Genomic DNA, 18,834 nt, shown 5'->3' on the forward strand with positions numbered 1-18,834 from the left:
GGCAAAGGAGGAGTCCCCTATCCAGGGAGCTGGGGTCCCCCAAACAGGGAGAGCCCCACATGCGAGGTAGGTGCAGAGAGATCCCCATGCGAGAGGCAGGGGAGTCCCTTGTGTGTTGGGGGGGGGTGTCTCCTACATAAAAGGGGAGCAGAAGAGGGACGAGGCTGGGGGGAGAGGATCCCCTACCCGAGACGGGATGGAAAAGGCGAGTCCCTTGGGGGGGTGTCCCCGATATAGGGCTGGGGAAGACAGGCCAGACAGGGATCCCTGTACCCAGGGAGGGGGAGATAAGGGGGACGGGGGCAATACAGGTCCCCTGCGCAGGAGAAGGGGGATCCCCTAGACTGGGGACGGGGATCCCCTAGACCACAGGAGGGCAGAAGGGGGGGTCCCTCATTTGGGGAGGGGTGGGGGTCCCCCATTCGGGAGGACAGAGGGGAGGGGTCTCGGGGGGGCAGGGCCCCATTCGGGGGTCCCTCATTCAGGGGGAAAGAGGAGGACCCCATGGGGGGCGGGGGGAATGGCGGGGGGGTCAGAAGGGGGGTCCCGCAGGGGGGGCATGGGGGCGGGGTCCCGCGGGGGGAGGGGCAGGGGGGGTCCCGCGGGGGGCGGGTGACGGGGTCCCGCGGGGGGCAGGAGGGGGCGGGGCGGGTGACGGGGGGGGTCCCGCGGGGGGAGGGGGCGGGGCGGGGAGCGGGAGTTGGGGGGGCGGGGGGTCCCGCGGGGGGAGGGGCGGGGGGGCAGGAGGGGGCGACGGGGTCCCGCGGGGGGAGGGGCAGGAGGGGGCGGGGCGGGTGACGGGGGGGTCCCGCGGGGAGGGAAGGGGAGGGGGAGTTACGGGGGGGTCGGGGCGGGGGAGGGGAGGGGGAGTTGGGGGGGCGGGTGACGGGGGGGCAGGAGGGGGGCGGGGCGGGTGACGGGGGGGGTCCCGCGGGGGGGGGAAGGGGAGGGGGAGTTACGGGGGGGGGCAGGAGGGGGTGACGGGGGGGGCGGGGCGGGGTCCCCCCTTACCCGGCGGCTCCCGGCACCAGCCCCGCTCGGCTCCACACAAAGGCTCCGACCCCCCCGCTCCGTCCGCCCGGCCCCGCCGAGGAGGCGCCGCGCCCGGCCCGGCAAGAGGCGTCATCCGGCCCCGCGCAGCGCCCCGAGCCCCCGGCCCAGCGCCGCCCCTGCCCCGGAGGGGGACTGCAGCGGGGGGGCGGGGGGGGCGGGAGGAGTGGGGGGAAGGGGCAGGAACAGGGGGGCAGGGTGGGGGGGCAGGAGGAGTGGGGGGAAGGGGCAGGAACAGGGGAGCTGGGGGAGGGGCTGGGGCAGGAGGAGTGGGGGGAAGGGGCAGGAACAGGGGGGCGGGGTGGGGGGGCAGGAGGAGTGGGGGGGAAGGGGCAGGAACAGGGGAGCTGGGGGAGGGGCTGGGGCAGGAGGAGTGGGGGGAAGGGGCAGGAACAGGGGAGCTGGGGGAGGGGCTGGGGCAGGAGGAGTGGGGGGAAGGGGCAGGAACAGGGGGGCGGGGTGGGGGGGCAGGAGGAGTGGGGGGAAGGGGCAGGAACAGGGGGGAGGGGCTGGGGGCAGGAGGAGTGGGGGGAAGGGGCAGGAACAGGGGGGAGGGGCTGGGGGCAGGAGGAGTGGGGGGAAGGGGCAGGAACAGGGGAGCGGGGGGAGGGGCTGGGGCAGGAGGAGTGGGGGGAAGGGGCAGGAACAGGGGAGCGGGGGGAGGGGCTGGGGCAGGAGGAGTGGGGGGAAGGGGCAGGAACAGGGGGGAGGGGCGGGGGGGGCAGGAGGAGTGGGGGGAAGGGGCAGGAACAGGGGGGCGGGGTGGGGGGGCAGGAGGAGTGGGGGGGAAGGGGCAGGAACAGGGGGGCGGGGCGGGGGGGGGCAGGAGGAGTGGGGGGAAGGGGCAGGAACAGGGGGGCGGGGTGGGGGGGCAGGAGGAGTGGGGGGAAGGGGCAGGAACAGGGGGGAGGGGCTGGGGGCAGGAGGAGTGGGGGGAAGGGGCAGGAACAGGGGGGTGGGGCTGGGGGCAGGAGGAGTGGGGGGAAGGGGCAGGAACAGGGGAGCTGGGGGTGGGGCTGGGGGCAGGAGGAGTGGGGGGAAGGGGCAGGAACAGGGGAGCTGGGGGCGGGGCGGGGGGCAGGAGGAGTGGGGGGAAGGGACAGGAACAGGGGAGCTGGGGGAGGGGCTGGGGCAGGAGGAGTGGGGGGAAGGGGCAGGAACAGGGGGGCGGGGTGGGGGGGCAGGAGGAGTGGGGGGAAGGGGCAGGAACAGGGGAGCTGGGGGAGGGGCTGGGGCAGGAGGAGTGGGGGGAAGGGGCAGGAACAGGGGGGAGGGGCTGGGGGCAGGAGGAGTGGGGGGAAGGGGCAGGAACAGGGGGGAGGGGCTGGGGGCAGGAGGAGTGGGGGGAAGGGGCAGGAACAGGGGGGAGGGGCTGGGGGCAGGAGGAGTGGGGGGAAGGGGCAGGAACAGGGGAGCGGGGGGAGGGGCTGGGGCAGGAGGAGTGGGGGGAAGGGGCAGGAACAGGGGAGCGGGGGGAGGGGCTGGGGCAGGAGGAGTGGGGGGAAGGGGCAGGAACAGGGGGGAGGGGCGGGGGGGGCAGGAGGAGTGGGGGGAAGGGGCAGGAACAGGGGGGCGGGGTGGGGGGGCAGGAGGAGTGGGGGGGAAGGGGCAGGAACAGGGGGGCGGGGCGGGGGGGGGCAGGAGGAGTGGGGGGAAGGGGCAGGAACAGGGGGGCGGGGTGGGGGGGCAGGAGGAGTGGGGGGAAGGGGCAGGAACAGGGGGGAGGGGCTGGGGGCAGGAGGAGTGGGGGGAAGGGGCAGGAACAGGGGGGTGGGGCTGGGGGCAGGAGGAGTGGGGGGAAGGGGCAGGAACAGGGGAGCTGGGGGTGGGGCTGGGGGCAGGAGGAGTGGGGGGAAGGGGCAGGAACAGGGGAGCTGGGGGCGGGGCGGGGGGCAGGAGGAGTGGGGGGAAGGGACAGGAACAGGGGAGCTGGGGGAGGGGCTGGGGCAGGAGGAGTGGGGGGAAGGGGCAGGAACAGGGGGGCGGGGTGGGGGGGCAGGAGGAGTGGGGGGAAGGGGCAGGAACAGGGGAGCTGGGGGAGGGGCTGGGGCAGGAGGAGTGGGGGGAAGGGGCAGGAACAGGGGGGAGGGGCTGGGGGCAGGAGGAGTGGGGGGAAGGGGCAGGAACAGGGGGGAGGGGCTGGGGGCAGGAGGAGTGGGGGGAAGGGGCAGGAACAGGGGGGAGGGGCTGGGGGCAGGAGGAGTGGGGGGAAGGGGCAGGAACAGGGGGAGGGGCTGGGGGCAGGAGGAGTGGGGGGAAGGGGCAGGAACAGGGGGGCGGGGTGGGGGGGCAGGAGGAGTGGGGGGGAAGGGGCAGGAACAGGGGAGCTGGGGGTGGGCTTGGGGCAGGAGGAGTGGGGGGACGGGGCAGGAATAGGGGAGCTGGGGGGCAGGAGTGGGGAGAGCTGAGGGAAGTTGAGGGGGCACATGATGGGGGACGAGGCTCGAGCCAGGTGACGAGGGAGCGCTCAGGTGATGGGGTAGGATCCGGTGTGGGGTTTGGGGAAGCTGGGGGCGGGGCAGTGAGGAAGGAGTGGGGGTCAGGGGAGCTGGGGGCAGTCAGGCCGGGGTCACCTGAGAGGAGGATCTGCAGAGGGTGCAGTGCTCCCTGTGCCCCCCAGCCACAAAGCAAGCTGGGGGACACTGTGGGGGCGGGATGGAGACTGGGGGACATGGGGAGGAGGACGACTGGGCCCTGGAGAAGTTGCAAGCAAGGACAGAGCAGGAACCACCCCCGGCCTGGCTCTTCTGGGGCCAGCAGAAACGCCTTAAGGCTGGGGTGGGGGGCAGAGCTCCTGGCGCGGGGGCGTCTGGGGATCCCAGCCATGACTGCCAGAACCAGCTGCCTTTTCACCAATCCTCCTGCTGCCAGATGCGTGGGCCTGGGCCCACTCCCACAGCCTGGGGCGGAGCCGAACAAGGGGCCAGGGAGGAGAAACACAGCCCCCGGCCTCTATCTAGGCTTGCCAACCCTTCAGGTTTGGCCCGGAGTCTCCCGGAATTGGCATCGATCTCCCGGTGACGATTGGAAGCAATCCGGGAGATTGAGCACCCTGCCGTGTCATTCACGCACGTTGACCGCCCCTGCAGCCCGCTGGCCAGCGTTTGGCACGGTTTTGCTGACTGGGTCCGTCTGAAAACACCCGCACGGAGCCACTTGCAGAGCACCTAAAGTAATTTGACTTCTGGACCGTCTGAGTCACATGAGACCCCAACTAGTAGCCAAAGCGGGTGAGCCAGAAAAGACCCTGGACTTGCCCTGAGCTGGACACCAGATCCGTGCCTTTGGCAAATCCCACCTTTCAGACAGTCGCTGGGCTGTTCCCACCGCATTCTGGTGTCAGAGCTGCGGGAGGAACCAAATTCGCAAGAGGGCAGCGTGGCTGCATCAAACAAGCCCATGGCACCCGCTAGCAGCAACTGCCGGGCTTATCCCAGTCTAACTGCGCCTGCCTCCCACTCCAGAGGGAAGCCTGGCTTTTAAAATGCAATGCACCTCTGATTTCTACACGGGCCGGGCCGTGGGAGGCTGGGCCTGAGGCCAGTTTCCTGCTAAATGACTTTTCCTGTGGATCTGAATTTTGTATTGTTTAGGCTTTTGGTAGTTAACTGCTTCTGCACTGCACACCTGTGAGCTTCACAATGCAGCCCCAGGGAGCATCCCCTGGTGACAGGTGTCTTAGGTGTTTCTCATCAGAACATAAGAACGGCCGTACTGGGTCAGACCAAAGGTCTATCTAGCCCAGTATCCTGTCTGCCGACAGTGGCCAATGCCAGGTGTCCCAGCGGGAGTGAACCCAACAGGCAATGATCAAGTGATCTCTCTCCTGCCATCCATCTCCACCCTCTGACAAACAGAGGCTAGGGACACCATTCCTTACCCGTCCTGGCTAATAGACATTAATGGACTTAACCACCGTGAATTTATCCAGTTCTCTTTTAAACCCTGTTATAGTCCTAGCCTTCACAACCTCCTCAGGCAAGGAGTTCCACAAGTTGACTGTGCGCTATGTGAAGAAGAACTTCCTTTTATTTGTTTTAAACCTGCTGCCTCCGGTTGGACAGAGAGGCAGAAAATCCACTCTTGTGGCATTCGAGAATTTATTCCAGCTCCTTGACAACCATGCTCAAGGTAAAGATGACGGATCAAGTTCTGTACTCCGTTCCCTGCCCTTTGGGAGCAAAAGTCGCAGAAAGCACACCTTTGGCATTGTTTTAACCCTAATTACAGCTGTTTTGGTGCAGCAACGAAGGAGTTAAACGATGGCCAGCGGCCATTTCTATTCGCCACTCCGCTAATAAAATTCATCCTGGCTCTGAACTTGCCAGGATCACCTCTTAGCTGATTAGAGGGAAAGGACAGTTTGAAAGGGTGAGGGAGTTAAACCGAAAGGTCTGGGCCAGAGTCCCGCTCAGTCAGCAAGTTAGCAAAGTGGGGAGAAAAAAGGCAGTTTGTGAACTTCCAGGAGATGCATCTTAAAGGCTTTCCTGAAACGGACAATGCTTACACATCCAGGAAGTGTTACGGGTGAATACCAGTTGACTTTGGGCCCCACACTACAAGAAGGATGTGGAAAAATTGGAAAGAGTCCAGCGGAGTGCAACAAAAATGATTAGGGGGCTGGAGCACATGACTTATGAGGAGAGGCTGAGGGAACTGGGATTGTTTAGTCTCCAGAAGAGAAGAATGAGGGGGGATTTGAGAGCAGCCTTCAACTACCTGAAGGGGGGTTCCAAAGAGGATGGAGCTCGGCTGTTCTCAGTGGTGGCAGATGACAGAACAAGAAGCAATGGTCTCAAGTTGCAGTGCGGGAGGTTTAGGTTGGATATTAGGAAACACTATTTCACTAGGAGGGTGGTGAAGCACTGGAATGGGTTCCCTAGGGAGGTGGTGGAATCGCCTTCCTTAGAGGTATTTAAGGCCCGGCTTGACAAAGCCTTGGCTGGGATGATTTAGTTGGGGTTGGTCCTGCTTTGAGCAGGGGGTTGGACTAGATACCTCCTGAGTTCCCTTCCAACCTGCTATTCTATGATTCTAAGGGGACGTATAAACATCAGACAGGGTTGAGATCAAGACTGCGGCCCAGTGCGCTGGACTGGGAGCTAGAATTCATAACTTGGCTAGACTCTAAAAAGCTCGGACTCCGTAGAGTCGGATTGATGGCTCGTTACAACAGTCTGTAACCCCCCACCCCTTGGAATGACGTCTCACAATATGGGTCAGCTGCTTATGCTTCACAATCTGTCCCACCTTGCACTTAGCCGTGACACGCTGAGGACTTTCCCCAGCCCTGGAGAAGAGCTCTGTGTGGCTCGAGGTTAGTCCCATATTGCTTCCCCCACCTTGTCTCTGTACCAGGCCAGGCAAACGACCAAGCTCCTGCGGTAGGAACTCTTGCTGATCCAAGGAGAATTGCAGGCGCACGGTTCCAGAAAAGTCACTGAATCGTCACGCAGCGGCTCAGCCAGCAGATTAGGAGCTGTGCTCAGCTTGTCTAGACCTTGTAGGTCTTACGAGGATGCTCCCGCTGTCTCCTACTGTCCCTGATGGCCTCAGAGGCCAGAGTTAATGGACAATCCTTCCTGAAAGAAAATACCTTCTATCTGGCCAGAGGAAGGGTGGGAATAGAACTGGGTGGAGAAGGACAATTCCGTTTCACACCAACTTTCTCGAGGTTTCAAAATCGGGTTGGTTCCACATTGGCTCCAAACCCCAAACGCTTTTTGAAAATGGAACCGGCCCCGAAGGCCCCTTTTCAGATCGACCAGGTCACGTTTTGAAGCTGGGCCCCTCTCTGCAAGTAACCAGCGAGTCCGCCCTGCCCCTCACCACCTTCCCGTCAAAATAGAGATGTCTCCGCCAAACGGTTTCGACAGCAGATTTTGACAAGAAAAAAAAAAACGGTTTAATTGCAAACGTTCTGCCCAGCTCTCTATAGTAACCAGGTGGGCGGTTTTTTAGTTGTTACCTCCGAGGCTGGGATACCACATTGATGGGCAACATCGCAAGAAGCTAGGAAGATGCCTAGTTACTAACGGCATGGGAGAAGGGAGAAAGGGCAGGTTTGAGGTTCACTGGACCTTGGGCAAATCACCTGACCTCTCTGTGCCGAGCAGCAGAAGAATTGCTGGGCTGGGTCAGACCTGTGGGCATCTCGCCCAGTATCCTGTCTCTGACAGTGGCTAGCACCAGAGGCTAGAGAGGAAGGCGTAGGAACCCTGAGCCGCATTGATGGTCTTTTATAGCCTTAATACCCCTGCTCCCACCTGGAGAACATTTCCCTCTGCAAAGGTGTGTTCCAAGGCATGGGGCAGGGATTGGCTTTTCATTCTGTGTCCGTCCAGCGCCCAGCATGGTGGCGTCCTGGACACGTGATTGGGGCTCCAGCAAACAACAGAGTCCTAGGAAACATCAGGCAAAGAAGCTGAGAGACAGGGCAGCTCATAAGTAAAAATCGTGGTGTTATTGACTAGTCAAGGGTGTTTTTAATCTACGCCACAAAGGGGGTTCTGCTGGCTGCTCGGGGTGTCTGCGGAGGGGAAAGCACCATGGGGCCGGGGCATTACTCTATTTCCAAACAGCGAGCACTAGCATTAGGACGAGGCGCAGGCCAGAATGGGGCAGCGGGGACGAGACAGGGCACGTGGGGGGAGAGTTCTCCACGACATGGCGAGAGGGTTCCGGTTCAGTTGAGAGCGTGGCGGGCTTTGGAGAGCGGCTTCGTCTCCGTTTCTCGAGGCGCTGCCGACGCTTTGCTTGTCCCCGGCGTGGGCACCTGCAGGAAAGAAGGAGGAAACCCACGGCACGTTGGATCCTTCCACCCTGGGGTGGCACAGCTTGGAATAAGTCCTGGGAGAGCTGGAAAAGCCTGGCTAAGTCGATTAGATGCATTAGCCTCGTTCCCTGCCCCTGGAAGCCAGCGCTCCCACTCCTTTCCCAGCAACGGTGAGCTTGGTACATATGAACCACCTTTCAATAACATGCAATCACCCACAAATTGTACACATGCAAATAACCCCCCACACCCAAGCACACAGGGGAAGACACAGCCCAGTGGAAGACCCGGCAATGGGAGACAGCGCGCGTAGCCGTGGTACTGGACTCATCTGCATGCGTGGAAAGCGCCTTCCACAAATTTGCTCTTTTCCTCCATTTCCTAAAATTGCAGCGCAATTATCGTTAAGGCTTCGGCTCGGCACGAAGCGAAGCCCGCCAGCTCCTGGTCTCATTACCCAGCCGTCGCCGGGATGCAAATCACCAGCTAATGAATTCATAATAACAGAATAAGTGCCGTGTAATCACCCGGTTAGGGGGATTACAGCTATTTATGTCCCGTAACCCAGCCTGCCGTGTGCTAACACGCACAGGGTCAGGGCTCTACTCAGCGCACGAGCGGGTGATAGCGAGCGCGGGACCATCAATGGGATTTTCGATCTGTAATTAAAGACCCCATACAGGTATTTAAGGGCTAATGCACGAGGAGAAGCGTGACCCTTCGGGACGGTTTGCTCACGCGGCTGTGGTTTGGCAAACCTCGTATTCTCGGCGGTAATCGCTCCCGCGGTCGTGAAACTCCCCGGCCTGGTGTGTGGGGACGGGACGTCTTGCGTGGAGACGGATCCCATTCCCCAACGGCTGGCTAATACAGCACCTTAGCAGGAGGTGCTAGCAGGACCTGATGTCCCAAAGGGCTGAGTTGAGACCATGGGATGTGAGGGGGAGGGTGGTGGTCAGCCCCTCTGTAGTATGAAGCCAAATACCAAGCTTCAAGGTGGGCACCCAAAAACGGAAGTGCCGAAAATCAGGGGCCACTTTAACGTTCCCCACCAGGACAGGACTGGCAGGAGGGTGGGTTGGTGCGTGCGGGGCCGGTGGGGCTTCCAGCTGCTACTGGGGGACAACAGTAAAAGGACCAGAGACAAAAGCCCACATGGGGAAAGTGCAGGAGCCCAGAGCAGGCCCTCTGGACTCAGGCCACACAGGGGACCGTTGTAACCCCGAGCTACGACCCGTTCTCAGCTGTCCCCATAACGCGAGCCCGGGACTCAACAGAAAAACGTTCGTCGATTCCAAAGCCAGAAGGGACCGTTGTGATCATCTAGTCTGACGCCGGGGGGCCATGGCCCCATCACCTTTTACCAGCGATGGGGGGCGGGAGCAGAAAGGAGTGAGCAGGGGATGGGGTTTGGGGGCAGGAAGAAGTGGCGCAGGAGTGGGGCTCAGGGAGCGGGGGCAGCGCGGAGGTGGGGCCTCAGGGAAAGGGGGTGGGGCCTCGGGGAAAGGGGGTGGGGCCACACCTTGGGCACCAGTGGGCCCCCCACACACACACTTTTAAGGAGCTGCAGCCGCTCCTGTCTAGCGTAGGCCAGAGAACTGCCCTGCCTTAATTCCAGTGGTTAGCAACCCTCCTCGTTAAAACGGGGCGCCTTCTTCCCGGTCAGAACTCGTCTAGCTCCCACTTGCAGCCCTTGGCGCTCACTTTGCCTTCGTCTGTCAGAGCCAAGAGCCGTTGGTGAGCAGATTTGAGTTTCCCATTCAGGTGTTCACGGGCTGTGATCAAGCCACGCCCGCCCCCCCACACACACTGGAGCCAGGATGGCTACTCGGTGGTGCCAGGATCTCACCCTTAGTGTCCCAGAAGCAGGTGGCATTGGCCACCTGCATCTCAGCCCAGCCCAGCAGCTCTATGTTCGGACTCGAAAGAGGTGAAGGATTCGCAGTCTCGGGGTGGCAAAAGGCCTATCAGCCGAGCGCCATTCGCGAGCAGCCCCCGAGGTTCGGGTCAAACGCTCCCACGTCCCCCTGCCAGAGGCCCGAGCTGCAGCGAGACGTGGGGCTGCTTTTCTCCACCTCGCTGGGCGTGTGGGCGTGAGCCCGCGTGCGTCGCACGGGAAGGGGAGCGAACAGAACCGGGCCCCCGCTGCCCTCACCTCATTCTGCATTTGGGGGGTATTTGAGGTCGCCGAAGCCAGCGGAAGTCTCCTTGTTCCCGTCTGTGGGGTCGTCTAGGATTAAACAGCAGGGCAGAGATGCAGTCAGTTCCTTCCCAGGCCCGTTCGCCCAGCCGGGACGGCCCCCGCCCACGGCTCAGCCCCTGCAGGAAGCCCCCCGTCCTGGAACGGTCAACCTGTTCCACCCCCCTTGTGTCACCGGAGTGGGGGGACACTGGCCAGAGCTGGAAGCGCTGGACTGGGGCAGCCCGTCCTGCTGTATAGACGCAGGATCTCCGTTAGGGGCATCAAGGCCTCGCCCCTGAATGGGCGGGCGGGCGCGTGGACACTTGACGGTGCTGGGAACGGGCGTCCTGGGGCTTCCGGCCGGCGCCTCGTCGCACAACGCCCCCCTCCGCCCGCCAAGCTGGCCTCACACGGCCTCACTTACCGGGCTCCGGGGTCCTTTTCCCCATGAGGCCGACAAAGAAGTCGTGCATGTCCCCTGCAGAAAGACAAGGGGGTCAGCGGAGCGGGTGCCCCTAGCTGAGTCAGTCTGGCAGGCCGGGGAAGGGAAGAGACACCACCTGAGGCTTTTCATCCGGGTCATCTTTGCCAAAGCGCCTTCTGGGTCCAGACCCGCCCCCCGCCCCCCCGAGATGCCTCGGGCCCGGCTCCCAGACTGGGCACAGCTGGAGAGGCCGCGGCGTCCCCCAGATGGACAGGGCAGAGAAGCCGGGGTCAGAGAAGAGGGGAAAACGGGACTTACGTTTCTGAGAGGGGACGGGCATCTTGGGACCTGGAAGAGAGAAGCGGGGGACGGTCAGTGGTGCTGGGGGGGCAGCAATCAACCTCACCCCCTCTGCTTTCGCTGCTCTCTCCCCATCCCCCGCCCGATAGCAGCTCCCCCCTCCGGCCCCTTCCAGTCTCCCCGGGTTAGTTTTCTCAGGGCGGGGGATGGGGCCGGGCACTCACGGGCATCGTCCTTGCCCGCCAGCTGCAGCAGTGCCTCGTAGGAGACCCGGTGGCCGTCGTAGAGTCTCCTGAGCAGGGCCGTGGGCAGCTTGTCGAGGTCTGAGCTCGGCTGCGGGAAAGACAGGGAGAGAGGCGGGCGTGAGCCCCAAACGCAGAGGGGCCAGGCGGGCGGGGCCAGGCGACTCTAGGGACGAGGGACGGAGCCACCTGCCCCGATCCCCCCCCACCCCCGCTCCTGCCAGCCCTGGTGCCTGCGGCCCTGATCCCCACCCGGCGTTCTGCAGCTGCGCCCCCAGGGCCGGATACCGCCAAGATTTTGGCAGCGTGAGGGTGTCGCCAACTGTGGGGTGTCAGCGATGGCTCCCAATCCTCCCCTCCCGCCTCCCCATTACGGGCCCGAGGGGGCGGGCGCCCCGGGAGCAGGATCTCCCCACGGGGATGTCGTCACATTTGCATCAAACCCCATTCGGCCCCTGACCCCGGCCTGTCAGGAGACGCCCGATCGCCGTGGCAAGCCAGCGTGAAACCCGCCAGCCCCCGGCTAGCCCAGCCCTGGAATTTTCCTGAGCCCCGGCCACCGTCCCTGTCCCCCTGCCGCCGAGTCCCTAGGCTGAGCTCTCGCCTAACTCATCTCATTGATGACCTAACCGGCTGGACTCCCGAGGGTGGGGGGTGTCTCCGCCATTAACCCCTGCACTCCTGGGGCCTGCCAGCCCTACAGAAGACTCCCTGACTCGGGATTTCCTCCTGGGGGGGGGAATCAACCAGCAGCTCCCCTGAGGAGTCTGCTCATGGAGCCGGGGTGGGGGTGGATGTGGGCGGGGGGCAGGGCTCTGAGCCATACACAGACACCGCACAGCTCGATGCGGGCTCAGCGGGGGCCCCGGCTCTTCCCCCCCCAGCTGGCAGGAGAGTCAAGTACCCGTGAGGAACAGGCGATTTGCCAGCAAAATCCTCACTCCTCTGCAAATTGTGTGGGGGAGCCTTTAACCCTTAGGAGGCCAAGTGCTTTTAGTGAGTGGGAGACGGGAGATGCTATCCCAGTTCTCCCCCCCCCCCCACAGCTTTGCCAGGGCCCCCCAATCCCAACCTCAGCGATGCCCTGCTGGAGCGAGCCCACCCCCAGCATGAGTCCCCCCCACCCCCGCCCCCGCCCCGGCTCCATCCTTCCAGATGCTTTTCTGCCCAAAGTGGCAGCAATCTAGCGCTCAAAGACATTGCTTATTGCCGAGCCCATCAGACACGCCAGCCCTCGCTTGTGTCTCCTTTCAGCCGCCGCTCGCTCGGGGAGAGGCGCAATTTACGGAGAGAAAGAAACAAAAAAACCCACCCCAGACAAAATGAAGAAAATGGGCCTGATGCGCCCGCTCCAGAGAGAATCGCTTGCAAATGGCCTGGCGCAGCCCTGCAGAAAGCAGCCGCCCGAGGCCGGGGGTCTTAGCAAAGGGCTTCACAAAGCTCCAGTTGAGGGGCAAAGAGGGGCTGTTGGGAAGTAATTTGCATACCGCAGAGCCAGGCGCGGAGGTACTCCGGTCCCCGCCTGGAGCAAATCCCCCGCCTTTGCGCACCACGGATTTGCACGCACCGAGGGTGACCAGATCGCAAGTGCAAAAAATCAGGACACTTTTTTTTCCCCACGGGGAGGGCGAGTTATAGTTGCGTATACAAGACACAGCCCCTAAGACTGGGACAGCGGGTCGCCCTATGTGCCATGGGCTCCCCATCGCCGCGGACATAGACACAGCTCACGATCCACCTCACCCCGCTGGCACAGAGCTGGCACAGAGCTGCAGCAGGGCCCTGGGCAGAGCTGGGCACCTCTGGGGATGTCAGAGCCCAGTGTCCAGGCAACGCCAGGCAAGGCAGTTTTTGTCTCACTGGTCCCTCGGGCTCTCCCGTCGGCCCGTAGCCACCTGCTGGCTCTCATCTTAGAGTGGAAGCACGCTGGGGCCCGGACCGTCTTCCTGTCCTGTGTTTGTACAGCGCCTAGCGCCAGGGGTCCCGCTCCGTGACCAGGGCTCCCAGGTGCTACCGGAATGCGGACAGGTTAACAAATAATAATGCCTACTCTGTCCATGAGCAGATCTCCCAGGACTTTACAAAGGAGGGTCAGTAGCATTACCCCCAAGGGGAAACTGAGGCCCAGAGCAGGGACGGTCACCTAGCAGTAGAGCCAGGAATAGAATCCAGGTCTCCTGAGTCGCCATCCAGCGCTCTAGCTACTAGGCCAGGCCAGCTCCCACGTCCAGCTAAAACTCAGCATTAACAAGGGCCTGGAGGCTGCACGGCTGTCGTGAGCGGTGGTGAAAAGAGGAATTGGGATCCCTGCACGGAGCAGGCTGCCATAGAATCATAGAATATCAGGGTGGGAAGGGACCTCAGGAGGTATCTAGTCCAACCCCCTGCTCAAAGCAGGACCAATCCCCAACTAAATCATCCCAGCCAGGGCTTTGTCAAGCTGGGCCTTAAAAACCTCTAAGGAAGGAGATTCCACCACCTCCCTGGGTAACGCATTCCAGTGCCATGAACTGAGGGAAACTGAGGCAGACTGGCCCAGCACAGACTCAGCGTGTCTAGACCAGAGATGGAATGAGGCGGGGAGGGGTGCACAAGGCGGGGCCTGAACGCAGGTCGGGGGGTGGGGAGAAGCCCCCTGCCTGCCAGACCACAGCCGCTCCCCCAAGGGATGGGTAAGAGCGCGCATACTTGTGTGTGTGTGTGTGTGTGTGTGTGTGTGTGTCCATCCTGCTGCCCCTTGCTGGACGGGACAGGCCCTGCTCTGTGTGTGTGCGCGTGCAGACTGCTTCACATCTCCTGCGTGCCCTCACCAGAGAGTTCCCCCGTAATTTAGTAGTGTGGCACCTGCGGGGCGCAGCTCTGGGAGTGGGGTGAGTTCAAATCCTGGTGAGTCTGAGGGGTTGTAGCTGCACCCCGAGGGGCTGGGCAGCTGGACAGCAGGTTCCAGGACTCGGAACGGGCGTGCCCAGGTCTGTGCCCTAAGCTTGTGCCTAGGGACCGGGGCAGGGGCTGGCTTCTGGATCCCCAGTGAGTGAGCAAAGCCCAGGGCTTGGCTGCCCCTCCCAGCCGTCCTAGGAGAGGGCATTCACTAGCGTTTGTTCCAGCCAGGGCAGGTGAGAGCCCTCCCCTTAGCAGGGGCTGGACAAGACTCTTCAGCCACCACGGATGAGCTGTGCCGGGACAGGAGAGCGGGATCACGGCTGGGATGGGCAGCACCGGCCAAGGGGGCACAGCCAGGGACTTACCTCCCAAGAGCAGTGGCTTTGTCTCCAGCCAGGTCACCCACAGAACAGCCCGGTGCTCTCTCCCTAAATGCCGTTCCCCAGGCAGGGATCAGCCCTCCCTTGCTGCTGGAGCTGAGTCGGGTTCGCCTGCCGCCAGCACCTCATTGGGTTAAATGGGGGGGGGCCTCTTCCCAAAGAGCTTCTGGGCAGCTCATCAGAAACATGCTGGGGCCAGATCTCCGGCCGGCGGAAGTCAGCGGGTCGTTATTGTCATGGAGTTTAGGGTCAGCACAGGCCTGAGAATTTCAGTCCATTTACCCCTGGGTTGAGCCCAATAACTCGGGTGTGGCTCCAGCTGAGACCGGATCACCTGGGAACATTTTGGCCGGGATGTGTTTCCCAGACAGGAATGTCAAGGGTTTGGCTTTGTCCCCAATTTGCAGAGTGACCGCCTTTCTCCAAAACACGCCGTAGGCATTGGAGTTAAATAGGCCTGAGCAAAATTTTAATAATAAAAAAGGCAGCAAACAAATCCCACCAAAAGAACTTCAAACATCTCGAATGAAAAGAAACCCAAACCCACTTCCCCTCGCAGGGCAGAGGAAGTGAGAGCTGATTAACTAATGCTCCCCATCCGGCTAGATCGCTAGTCCCCCACAGAGTTTCCCGGGGGGAGACCGCCTGAATTTCTAATGTAAAAAAACCACGCACGGTTGTCCAGGAAAGCCAAAAACCCAGGCACAAAACCAAATTGTATCCTCCTTTAGGCCACCGACCCGCAGCGTCAGGGTGGGAGGTGAGTCAGCGAAACGTCTCACGTTCCTTTGCCCCCGGGGGCAGCCACGTGGACTCAGATCTCTCTGCACCCCAGCCAGCCCCGCTCCCTCCCTTTCTACCTTCGTCTGGACCCCTCTGGCCGTCTGTTGCTCCGGGGTCCCTTCGCAGTAGGTGTGACACAGCTTGGCCGCTGCTAAGGACAGCAGCACCTTCAGCACCAGGGGGCTTTTCATTTTCCTCTCCCGAGGGCGGGGACGGGGGCTGATGGCCGATCTAAGGAACGAGAGAGAGAAGGTGGTTGCGGTCCAATAAAAGATATAGGCGTTTCCAGACCAGAACAAGGCTGGATTCGTTCTTCATTAGTAGCGAGGAGGCGGGACTGCGTTCTAGTCCCCACTGTGCCACCGGGCTGCCGGCTGACCTCGGGACAAGTCACGGCCCCCGCTCTGTGCCTCGGTTTCTCCATCTGTACAATTGGGATCATGCTACCCACCTGCCTTGGCCCAGTGCTTGGAGCTCCACGGGTGCGGAATGTAAGAGCGAAGAGCCTCTACTCACGCTTGGTCGTGGAAACGCTTGCAAATGGGAGTGTTATATAATCAAGCCCTAGAAGGCAAACCAGCTTGTTGGGGGGGCACGAAGGAGAAGTGGGGGGGAGCAAACACAGGGGCTAAAGCAGAACGTGTAGGTATAAGTAAGATTGGTGCAAGGCGTGCTTCTCACTAGTGCGGGGAGGCTCACACTACAGCCAGTGCCCTAAAGCTAAGGCAGCTCCACACCCAGGTAGGGAAATCATCAAATAACCCCCTTTCCCAAGCCTGTCCCAGTTCATCACTCGGCTCCTGGACTCTGACTCGGGGAGGAATTCAGATCGCCCAGTGCAAGCCGTCCGCCATCCCCACCAGCCGGGGCAAGGGCTGGCTCTCCTCCCCGGAATTTCGGACAGATCCGGGTTGGATTTAAAGCCGTTTTTGCCTGACAAGCCTGAAAAATAAAGTCCCAACTTTGGAAGGGAAAAAAGCCAATGTCATTAAAGCGAAGGAACAGAACGTGCTGGGAATTTGGAGGAAAAGCAGGAGACTATCAGAGTCACTCAGTGACCCAGACCTATTTCTGTTCTTATTTCTTTTGAAATTATCTTTTCAACCCGGCGGAATCTCCGCCCTGGCACCGAGGCGGGGGAAAACCAGTGGACACTGGAGAAAATTACCCCCAGCAATTCAGAGTGGGAAAATGCCTCTCCCGCTGATGTGATTTGTACAAGATCGGATTTGGTTTTGCTGATGAGATGCCAGTCACCACTTGTCTGTTGGCATCACCCGGCTGGGATTGATCTCGATTCTCCGGGCTCATCAGCTCACTGGAGCTGAATTTCCCCCCTGCCCCCCACCCCCTGCCAGCTAATCAAGTCTGTTAGCTGAAGTGCACATTGCATGTCACCCAGCAAAAGCCACCACGGGAAGGGGGGGAAAAACCTTCACCCTTGGAAATCTCTCGGCCCTAATGAGACGCACTTACACAAGAAACTCGGAGCCAGAGAGTCAGGAAGGTGCCAGCCTGCCTGGCGGGCAGCCCCCCATTTACCTCCTGCCAGCCTCTCCAGGGCCCCGCTGCATTTTGCAAAGTTTACCGGAGGTTGGCAGAGAGGAAAGCAGCCAGGAAGGAGTGTGTGGAAAAGGGGGTAGTTTGCCTTTATTTGGGGAGGGGAGACAAATCATTAAACAGCGCTGAGATGTCACACACATATGCCCAGGCACGATAATGCCCACCCATCCGATCGCCTGCGTCATGCTTCTCCCGCCCGATCACAGTCACACGCACTCACAAACCCGGATCCACTGACGCACACACGTGCAAACACACTTGCTCACAGTCACACACACTCACAAACCCGGATCCACTGACGCACACGCATGAGAACACATTCGCTCACAGTCACACGCACTCACAAACCCAATCAAACTCCCGGATCCACTGATGCACACGCATGCAAACACACTTGCTCACATTCACACGCACTCTCAAACCCGGATCCACTGACGCACAGACGTGCAAACACACTTGCTCACAGTCACACGCACTCTCAAACCCGGATCCACTGACGCACAGACGTGCAAACACACTTGCTCACAGTCACACGCACTCACAAACCCGATCAAACTCTCGGCTCCACTGACTCACACAAGTGCAAACATACTCGCTCAGTCACACACACTCACAAACCCGGATCCACTGATGCACATGCGTGCAAACACACTCGCTCACATTCACACGCACTCACAAACCCGGATCCACTGACGCACACACATGCAAACACACTTGCTCACATTCACATGCACTCACAAACCGATCAAACTCACGGCTCCACTGACGCACACACATGCAAACACATTCGCTCACATTCATACACACTCACAAACCTGGATCCACTGACGCACACACGTGCAAACACACTTGCTCACAGTCACACACACTCACAAACCCGGATCCACTGATGCACACACGTGCAAACACACTTGCTCACATTCACATGTACTCACAAACCCGATCAAACTCCCGGCTCCACTGATGCACATGCGTGCAAACACACTCGCTCACATTCACACGCACTCACAAACCCGATCAAACTCCTGGCTCCACTGATGCACATGCGTGCCAACACCTCACTCACATTCACAAACCTGATCAAACTCACAGCTCCACTGACACACACGCGTGCAAACACACTCACATTCACACGCACTCACAAACCTGATCAAACTCATGGCTCCACTGACACACATGCGTGCAAACACAAACACACACACACACACGACAGCCGCAAAGCCTCTTCTCTTTTCACAGCAACTGAACGGTGGTGCTGAGATCCCGCGAAGGAACCAAAAATGCCCCCCAAGCCGAGCGGATCTTTTAACCTTTGCCCCTATTTTGAAGCCTTTTCTAACCCCCCCTTGTTTCTTTTGCTCCCCAGATCAGACCATTCTCAGCAGCTTTGCCAACTTTCTCCGTCTCATTTTTTTCCAAGCTTGGATTTGGCTTAAAATAAAAAAAACAAAGCAAAAAGCCAGCCAATCCCACCCAAAAGCCACCGGAACCAGCCACCCCACGGCCCACGCCCCAGGGACGGCCACGTACCTGCCCAGGCTCCTAGCCGGTGCCGGGGGGGTGTCCCTCCGTGCAGCGCTGAGCGGTGGCTGCGTTCCCGGGCAGCTCTCAGACGCTGAGCAGCCTCCAGTCACCGTAATGAACAGTCCTGCGCTGCCGGCTCAGCTGGGTTTAATAGGGACTGGGGCTAGGCTGGGGAGGGAGACGGAGAGCCACCAATGGGGGGACCCAGCGGGGGAGGGGTCTAGGTCGGCCCCCCCACATTACACCCACCCCCGCGTTACACACCCTGTCATCCGCGCGCACATTACACACACGCCAGTCACCCCCCAACACAACTGGCACACGCACCAGTGGCCCCCCCTCCACGTTACACCCCTCCAGCATCTCCCTTGCACACAGATCCCCACTGTGCACACACACACGCGCACACACCTTTGATGTGGTGTCCATTACCTGCCGGGTTTACACTTTGGTTCAATGGCTCTCAGCCCCCGGCCCCCCACTATACAAATGGTTCCAGCCCCCGGCTGGTCACGGGTGTAGCCGTGAGGGGAGCGGATGCTGTGGGGTTTGAGGCATGAGCCGGGCCCTTCCCGGATGGGGCTGACCCCCCGGGAGGAGAGAGAAAGGGCGGCTGTCAACGCTCCTTTTGTCCCCCACTGCTGGGGGCAGGGGGGAGACTCGGTTCATTCCACAGACACGGGGGGGGGGGGAGGGAGTCCTCATATCTGACCCCCACCGGGAACGGGCAA

The 18,834-nt window shown here is 61.2% G+C and overlaps 2 protein-coding genes across 4 annotated transcripts in view; both read right to left on the reverse strand.

The window, feature by feature from the left end:
• Positions 1 to 1,103, reverse strand: part of ZBTB39 (zinc finger and BTB domain containing 39) — a 31,058-nt gene extending 29,955 nt beyond the window's left edge. For 2 of the 3 annotated variants that reach the window (XR_008443188.1, XM_054013103.1), the window contains exon 1: positions 1,012 to 1,073. The gene's annotated coding sequence lies outside the window, so the exon portion shown is untranslated. Of the gene's footprint in view, positions 1 to 1,011 lie in introns of all 3 variants that reach the window. The other variant, XR_008443189.1, reaches the window with a different exon arrangement.
• Positions 1,104 to 7,357: 6,254 nt separating this feature from the next.
• Positions 7,358 to 18,193, reverse strand: TAC3 (tachykinin precursor 3). The gene is made up of 7 exons (XM_054013094.1): positions 18,110 to 18,193; positions 15,094 to 15,247; positions 10,956 to 11,064; positions 10,750 to 10,779; positions 10,432 to 10,485; positions 9,981 to 10,055; positions 7,358 to 7,825 (listed from the first exon to the last, which is right to left on the reverse strand). The coding sequence occupies exons 2-6, from the start codon at positions 15,205 to 15,207 to the stop codon at positions 9,982 to 9,984; spliced, it is 381 nt and encodes a 126-aa protein (XP_053869069.1). The 5' UTR covers positions 15,208 to 15,247; positions 18,110 to 18,193; the 3' UTR covers positions 7,358 to 7,825; position 9,981.
• Positions 18,194 to 18,834: the final 641 nt, after the last annotated feature.

Source organism: Malaclemys terrapin, chromosome 23 (assembly GCF_027887155.1).
Source record: "Malaclemys terrapin pileata isolate rMalTer1 chromosome 23, rMalTer1.hap1, whole genome shotgun sequence".
Classification (NCBI taxonomy): Eukaryota; Metazoa; Chordata; order Testudines; family Emydidae; genus Malaclemys; species Malaclemys terrapin.